A 9,034-nucleotide genomic window follows, 5' to 3' on the forward strand; every position below is an offset into this window, starting at 1 on the left:
CAAAGTGTCCTACGATAGATGATTGGCTAAAGAAGCTGTGGTACATATATACAATGGAATATTACTCAGCCATAAGAAGAGATGAAATACTGCCATTTGCGACAACCTGGATGGATCTTGAGATAATTGTGCTAAGCGAAATAAACCATACAGAAATAGTTGAAAATCACATGATATCACTTATATGTGGGATATAAACCTAAAAGCAACAAACGAATAGGACAAATAACCAGAGATTCATGGACATGGACAATAGACTAGTCGTTACCAGAGGATAGCGGGGCAGAGGGGAAAAGGAAGGTAAATGTGGTAAAAGGGCTCAAATATTGGTGACATTAAAGAATTAAAAATAAATAAAGACAAATGTTTTAAACCTAATATGACAAATTTATAATAGGCATCTTCAAGGTCATTTGTCCACTTTAACACAGACTTGTGATGACTCACATTATACCAGAGACCATAGCTCTGCGTGAGCCCATACTGACCCTTTCCCATGGTTGTTTAGATCCTAATGATGTGACTGCTAAAGAAACTAAATGGGGAGTTGGCAGCTTTTCAGCAATGTCATCAACTCCTAAATTATTTTTAAAACACATTTATAACATCTGAGTAGACCCCGAGCCACAGTCTCCAGTCACTTTCACATGTAAATAGCACATTTATGAAAACTGAAAACTTTATCAAACTATGTTTGTTTTGATACTGGATAAAATATTCAATTTTGATGTCCTTAAAGTTATTGAATATTGAGTCTACATGAAACTGAACTGTTTATGGTACTCAATGGTGGGAAAGTTTTGTTCGTTTGTATTTTAATTCTATGATAGTTAACGGAAGGACACTGTAAAGAAAATGATTAGATTATAATCCTATAAAATTCCTTAACACTAACTTATCACAATTGTACGATAGATATTCCTGTTCCTACTTTATACATGAAAATGCAGCCTTCCCTTAGGTCATACAAGTAACACGATGGAGAAAGATTTGACCAAAGGTGGTTCTTGAAGGTTTACTCTGAACAGGACTGCTGTGTCCACTACAGAAACTCTGAACCTGGACCAGAGCCTCTGAGGAACTGCTAAGGGCTGTGCTTCTGTGGAGGACGGATGTTTCTTCCATTCCTATAGATCCCCATTTCTTACTTGTTAGAACAAGGCAAGAACAAGCCTTTGTTGCTGAAATTCTATGCATGGCCTGTGCAGTCATGTCTGTTCTGGAAACACTGAAGCAAAATTATATAATTTAAATAATAGATTATATCACACTTTAAAAAAAAATTAGCTTAGTAAAAAAAATGAGATCATTTTAGTAATAAACCCCAAATGTGAGTGACATGCAAATAGAGATCTGTCCTGAACCGAACTTGTTTTATTTCTGTGTCTTTAAAGAAATGTATCATTTATCTGTATCCAAAAGAACTATCGATAGTTTTTTATAGGACAAAAATAATGTATTTCCTTATAATTACAATGAATTAAGATAATCACACAAGTGTGCACATGCATATACATACATGCATAATTCCAAGTATTTAATATAATTAGAGTCATGTATAATGAATGTTTCATCTTGTATGCAGATCTCGGAAGCTGTAAAGAGCATGTTCTTAATCTCTATAGACTATTAACATAGATTATTCTCATTTGAAATATTTCTTAAATAGTATTCTGTCTAAATTTCATTAAAACAAATCCAAAAATTCCTTTTGCTATATGTCATTGACATTACAACAATCTCAAGTACAGTTTTCAAAGTTTATATTCAATAAGCAAAGTATTTCAGAAAGTAATAACGTATAAGAAAAATAAAATAAATTAAATATCATTCCTAGGAAATAATTTCATTATATAATTAATGCTGAAGTTTAAAATTTTTGTCAGCTACACTAAAATGAATATCAACTTTACTTCTTAAATTAAATTATAGTGTTGGGATTGCATTTAATGTAGCAACCGATATTCCTCTCTTGGCTCTTTATCTGGATGTCTTGGACATTGAACCTGAGAAAAAATGTAAATAATGGGATGCAAAGTCTAATGGATGAACTGTTTCTGCCAAACACTCTGACAATAACTGAAATATCAACCATAGTCACCCCTTGGAGCATTTACCTCCAGGTGGACTGTGGACATATTACTTTTCAGACATTATCTCATGTGATTACTACTCCTACCTTTACAGGTAGGTTTTACCAAACTGATTTTGTAGGTGAAGGAACTGTGGCTTACAGCAGATGATACCAGCATAAGACCACAAGCTGGGAAATGGTGGAGCTGGGAAAATCCTGCTTCTACTCGCATCGGCCTGGGTCCCAGTATAAAGACTGGTGTGGGCATTCATAACTTCCCCTTTGGAGCATGGAGACAATGAAAAGAGTTTACTCCATCTTGTATAACAATTGTTAACTCTTGAAAAAAGGAGACTCTAGGGCAAAGATTACATTTTCATTGAACAAAAGAGAAATGATGGCGTGCCTCCAAGTTGTAATTTCATTCACTAGCCAAGAAGTATTGCAACACCTGAGACTTGCCCTCTCATTTCATTTGGGTTTTCTAAGTTCATAGTTTCATCTATTTATACCAAGGAGGACTCCCTGGTCATCGTGGTTTAAAAAAACTGTTAACTAGTTTGGTTTGGTTGTTAAGCCTGGCCCAGAGTTTCATAAAGCTAAATAATAGGGAAGGTATCATTCTTGGGTGAACTAACAAGACCTTTGCTCCTGTGTTTCATAATTATATCTGGCTGTCAGTATTAACTGCATGGCAGGCAGGTTAGTTTGTCTTTCTGGTGCAAGTGAGTGTAAGAAAGGGCCAACTCTTTTGTTCCTTAATTTTATTACTACTAAATGTGGGACTGTTATGTGCACATCTTTGACTTCTGGGTAATAAAACTTTGTGAGATCAAAGAGTACAAAACATGAAGGTGAAGCTCTCCAAAATAGCACTACATTTTATGTTTTGACTGGTGGGGTCAAAAAAATGGATAGAATTCAGATAGTTTTAACATTTGACAGTAGATATCAAAAGAGATACACCACACCTGAGGGCCCTTACTCTTTGTTTTCAGAGCACAAAATGATCAGGTCTTTAGATGGGGAAGTGTTTTCTGTTACGATGCTTTGTTACAGTTAAGAATGCTTTTAGATGTTATGATTTCACTATAACATTGGCTATCTGGGAAAATTGGTTAAGATTCTGATGAAGAATCAGTAATAAGAATTTTAAACAGAGATATAAAGTTTCAAGGGCTGAAGCTTGGTCCTGTGACTCTAAAATGCTCAGAGCAGAAAGAGTGATTTGAAGTCCTGGTTCATAGGAGGCCATTGCAGGACTTGCTCTGAGCTCCAGCAGGTTCTTGCTGAGGCAGAGGGAGAGAGAAGCTCAGTGTTTGGAGGGACTTTGGAGGCAGAGATAGAAGGACTTGTTTATAGATGAAATGTGGTGATCTTCCAACCTATTCTAAACCTTCCTGAATATTCATATACAGTGGTTAATGTATAAAAGGAGGCAAGGCAGTAAGGGTGAGGAAGCAGTGGATTCGCTCTTAAAGAAGGTAACCAAAATCATGACAAGGAGAAAATTCTGAGATGTCTCAAATTCAATTGCATCTGAGGGAGGATGGAAGGAAGAGACCAGATGGGGTTAGTCAGTCAACAACTGGACGGCAAAACAACAAAAAGACTGCTTGCATTTCTGAGTGTATTTTGAAACTGAATTAACTTCCAGGTGGCTATGTCCTAGATTATCTAAAGAAAATAGCCAGGCTTCACTGACCCCAAGGAGCCTCTGCTTCTTACACATAAACTTTCCAGAGTGTTGCCCAAAACTAACCCAAAGGAACAAACACTTCTTCCTTATGACTATGCATCTAACCTAGAATTGTTTCTGCTTCGCCTTATTCTGCCCACCTTATCTATAGTTAATGTAATTATTTTCAAAATAACTTTTCATCTTTCTTCCCCCTACTTGATATATAAAAAGGCCCATCAACTCCAAGAGGGCGAACATGTCGCCTTCTCCACATAGTGCTGCTGCTGCTGGTGATTTAGACTGCATGGTCTTTTTCTTTCTGGCAATGACCCATAAACCCTTCTAAAAAGGCTTTCGGCAGTGGAAGTTAAAATTTTTTGTCTTACAATTTTTTCATCAATTTTTTCACCTATTTTTTTTTCATGTAAAAGTACAGAACGTGTTAGTAAATACTGTTAAAGGGAGACTTGGTAGGATGAGGTAGACAGGCTGCATATAAATGCACCCCCTGTGTGTTGGAGTTTGTGCGGTGTTTTGTAAGTTTTCTCACATATATGTAAGTCTCACTTTAAAAAAAAAAGTCTTAATCATTAGTAACATATACAATCAATATGTATATATACAGAAACATCATCCTGTTTTGCAGTTTCCCTACATGCTAATACTTACATTACAAAGAACACCATGAGATTGGAGCCACACAACCCTTGCTCTCATGCTGCCCCTCTTAGTGTGAATCCAGTTGCCTATGACTAAGAAAGCACACGTCTATCTGTGGCAGGTGCTGTTGGTGTGTTTCCCCCAGGCACCTCCCAATGCTGATGACTTGGGGCAACCCAACAGCACACCAAGAACATTGGGATTGAAATCCACAGACCCAGCACTCAGTTCTGGCTGTGCTGGATAATAGCTGTTCTACCTCCAGAGAATCGTTTTATTGCCTAGACTTTGGTTTTGCATTTATAAGTTACAGGTTTAGCACTAGAACACTGCCCAAGTCCCTTCTAGCTCTAAAATGATAGGGTCTAGTATTCTTATTACACATCCTGCAAGTTACTATTGTGTTCAATTGCCCTGAATGGGAGGTTGTATGAGAGTGTCTTGACCGCTTGGATATTCGAAAAAAGGTATAGAGGATGAGCAACTTTCCAAAAGCGGACTTTGAGGATAGCATGTTTATAGCTTTTTTAAAGTATTGTTGAAATTTAAACTACCTTGTAAATAAGGAAAACTTAGATAATGGTGACTAATCCAGGCACAAAGGAGAGGTTGTCACATCCCTCTTAAACATTTTCAGAGTTTCTTAAAGCTGACAGCCTTTTGCATATTAAGAAAATGAAGCACACATTACTCATTGGCATGGGAGATGATAACATGAAGATAATATTCTGCAGACACATTGATCCCTTTCTTTGCTTTTTCCCAGGGTTTTCCAGGAAACACAAATGCAGACAGTGTGGTGCACTACAAACTCCAGCCTCCTTTCGAAGCCCGATTCATGCGCTTTCTCCCCTTAGCCTGGAACTCTAAGGGCAGGATTGGGATGCGGGTGGAAGTGTACGGATGTGCATATGGTAAGTGGTGTTTGTTCCCCGACTGACATCAATGACTCGGTGACATGTTCTAAACAGCAATCTAAAAACTGAACTTGACTTTTTTAGCCTTTTGAATATCTCTGTACATAGAACTGGTTTTTTTCTTTTCTTTTCTTTTTTTTTTTTTCGGAAAACCTTCATAACATTCTTTAGTTATTCTATAGTTGAATTTAGAGATGGATCTGACCTGAGCCTTAGAATCAGATTCCTAGAATTAGCAGAGTACTTTATAGTAGGCACTTCATAAAATTAATGGCATTCATTTTATTCCCTCACTTGTTATGTAAGAATTTATTGGACACTTGCTATTTGCAAAGACCTGTGTTAGGTACTGGATGCAGGAGACACTTAAAATTATTCATTTTTTTGGTCAAGATTTTATGAGAAATTATAAAATTGTTCAAAACAAATGTAAAATATTGTAACTTGAAAATGGAGCTTAGAGTAGAGTGGTCAGTCAGTTAGATTGGGAAAAGAACCTTTCCAGCAGCCAATTTTCAAAATGAAGAACATGAGTAGTGAGATAGAAGGGAGGAGGATATTTATAGAAAGAGAGGGCCTACATAAATTGTGGAGCAGGAACTTAGGGCTCTGTTAATGTATGGGTGGGGGAAAGTGTGGACACTGCAGGGTGCTGTGAGTGGTTGAATAGCAGTGGTACCATATCCACTTTGGGAACCCCATAGACAGTGAATGGTTCTGAATATGAGGCTCACCCAAGCAGCCCTATCGCAGACTCCAGGGCCTGTCCAGCCTTTGTCATCTCCCTTCCCAATGACACTTCACTTCTTTTCCTAACCCTGCTTCTGCTCTCTAGTGTTTATAATTTCATGGAATGTTTAGCATAGATGGTATTACATTCCTGTCAACCTTTTTCCCCCTTTTCATTTGTCATTTCCTTCCATCCTTTTGTTTCTGGGCTCTCTGATCATGCTCACTGTGGCAACAGCTAGGATACCTGATACTTAGAGCTGTTCTTTGATTCCATGAAATTAGCTTCCCCTTCTCCCATTACTCTGGAAACAACTTCAGGTTTACTGACTTCAAAGCAGAACAAGCTCTTTGATAGGGATTTGTCGTTAGCTTGATGTTCTTCTTAAGGAGATATTTTGCCAGTTCCTTGGGTTAGAGGTTGGTACTAGGAAGATCAAAGTTTCGTGTCTGGTCCCAAGAAGGGCCTGTTGGCCATACAGCTATCTTAGGACCTATGTGCATTTTACATTCAGCAAATGTAAACTGTTGGGCACAAGGGGCTCCTAGCATAAGAATGTAGGCAGACAATAGTCACTATTTGTAAAACAACACAAAGTATGTCCTTTAATAGGAGTGATTCTGTATTGCCTTCATTTTTATTATTAATAAGAATCATTGTTAAAGCATAGTACTTTGCATTTTTATTTTTGACAGTAATTTGATATGATATGGTTTGTAGACAAAAGTGATAATTTTTTTTTTCATTTGTATTTCCACTGCTCTGTTGATATTGAGAAAATGCCCACATTACTTATCATGGCATATATTGTCTCTTAGATGCAATCTCTCTGTTCAGTTTCATTTCTTTGCACCCACTTACAATGATACTCACTCTTCCTTTAAACATTGTAGCTTCCTGGCATGGCATATACATTTTTCTACCCGAAAGACTCTTTCCCCATTTCTAGAGTGGAGAGACAGTAAGGGTCATCTTGGGTCCCCGTTGACATGCACACCAAAGCAAAGTGTCCCCCATGAGGCCCTCCATGGCCCTGCTCTTTTCCACTTTGCCTTGCCCTCTCCATCCAGTGTTGGCATTCCCTACAGACTAGTTCTAGGCCTTGTATTTCACTGTGAAATGGTCTCTCTTTGTGTTTTCTTAAACTTTCTTAAGTTTTCAATAACATTTGCTTATTGCCTGATCAATTTCAAAATGACATTCTTGAGACAGGTCACTGAGGCCCCAGACATGAGACACTTTCCCCAGATGCACCTTTGTTTCTGTAAGGAGATTGTTGTTTGCCTTTTGAATTTCTTCTGTCCTTTCTTCCATTTCCTTTGACTCCCCATGTTCATGTTCACTGCCATTCTCAAATGTTCCCTTGAAAGCTTGCGGTATTCATTCCCATTATATTGTGCTGTACTAGCCCTACTATTATAATGCAATTTTATCTTTATTAATGTGTTTATTGTTTGAATAAGAGAGGGAAGGAGGGAAGGAAGGGAGAGAAGGAGGGAGGTAGAGAAAGAAAGGAGGGAAGGAGGGAGGGAGGGAAGCGTGAATTATTAAGAATGTGAAATAAATGGGCACAGAAAGCTGAACACTGATGAAGGGATCAATCAGTCATCTTCATGTGTCAAATCATCCACCCTAGTCCTGTGCCAAACCAGTCATTGAAAATAAAGTGGGTAAGGAGGAAAGAAGAGAAGGGAATAGAACATTTAATTGGCTATTTTAAAATGTTGTTTACTTAAAAATATATATATTGACCATTGAAATGAAAAAAAATATGTTTTATTTAATGACCTCAACACATATCAGTTAACCTGCTGTTAGCATTCTGTAAGAATAAAAAGTGTGTATTTTGAAACATTTAAGTAGAATATTGAGAGAAGCATCTACATATAGAACCTCCTTATGTTCAGGACAGGTCCCAATCTAAGTAGATTTATGTTTAGAAAAATGCATTAATGGGAATAGAAGAACATGAGATAAAGGTGGAAGTAGTCACCTTGATTTAAAAAAAAACAAAAACCCTGAAAGTTAATAATAGTCTTTGGTCATATGAGAGAATGCTGATTTGTGTTATCCATTCCAGTTCTAAAAAGTAGAAAATAGTCAAAGTACATTAGAAAAAGTATTATTCAATTCAATACGTGTTTACAGGACTTTTACTCTATGCAAGGCACCATGCTCAGTAAAGAATAAGGCACAATGTCTGTTTCCCAGATGCTGAGGAGTCAGTGCAGATGATAGAAAGTGTCTATTTTCTGTATCCCAGCTAGATTTGAGAGTAGTTTCTGATTGTCAATTTATGTCAAAGTATAAATAAAAGATAGATTTTGATCTAAGGATAAAAATGACAAATTCTTCTAAATTTGGCCTTAGGTTTGTTAATCTGATATTAAGTAGAATAATATTAAAATTAAAATAATATTAACTATAAAATCATGTGAAACAGAACAGCTTCATATTTTCATTTAATGATATTTTAATTTATTTAATTTCTATTGAAGTTATTACATAATTACTCACTGACTTATTTTTAATCACCTCCCAAATTAAAGTTATGAACAAACTATCGCATCTAAAGGAATACAACTAAGGCTTTTACTAAAAGTAAATATTGAAAGACATATTAATACACAACTAATAAAGTACAGCAGAATAAGCAAAGTTGGGTTATACTGTAATAACTAAATTAATTTAAAGGTATAAAAGTAACGTTATGCATTTAAAGTGTTATTTTCAAATATTATAATTCGTTACTAGAATTCGAAGCCTGACACCTGAAAAACCTCAAGGATGGACAATAGGACCGAGTATTAGGAAAACAGAAGTGATCTATTATCAGTAACATTGTTCACTTACAAGTACATAAAACTTAATGACTCCCAAAATTCTTTCTAGACCTGGCTCACCCAACCCCTAACCTTACTGTTCCTCGAGTATTCCTTGTCTGGATTAATGATTCCATCATTTATCAGGAA

At 36.6% G+C, this 9,034-nt stretch overlaps 1 protein-coding gene across 1 annotated transcript in view; it reads left to right on the forward strand.

The window, feature by feature from the left end:
• Positions 1-9,034, forward strand: part of LOC105304696 (contactin-associated protein-like 3) — a 196,805-nt gene that overhangs the window by 82,331 nt on the left and 105,440 nt on the right. The window contains exon 4 of the mRNA XM_023522576.1: positions 5,182-5,329. Coding sequence (XP_023378344.1) covers positions 5,182-5,329 — 148 coding nt within the window. The remainder of the gene's footprint in view (positions 1-5,181; positions 5,330-9,034) is intronic.

Source organism: Pteropus vampyrus, unplaced genomic scaffold, assembly GCF_000151845.1.
Source record: "Pteropus vampyrus isolate Shadow unplaced genomic scaffold, Pvam_2.0 Scaffold349, whole genome shotgun sequence".
Taxonomy (NCBI): domain Eukaryota; kingdom Metazoa; phylum Chordata; class Mammalia; order Chiroptera; family Pteropodidae; genus Pteropus; species Pteropus vampyrus.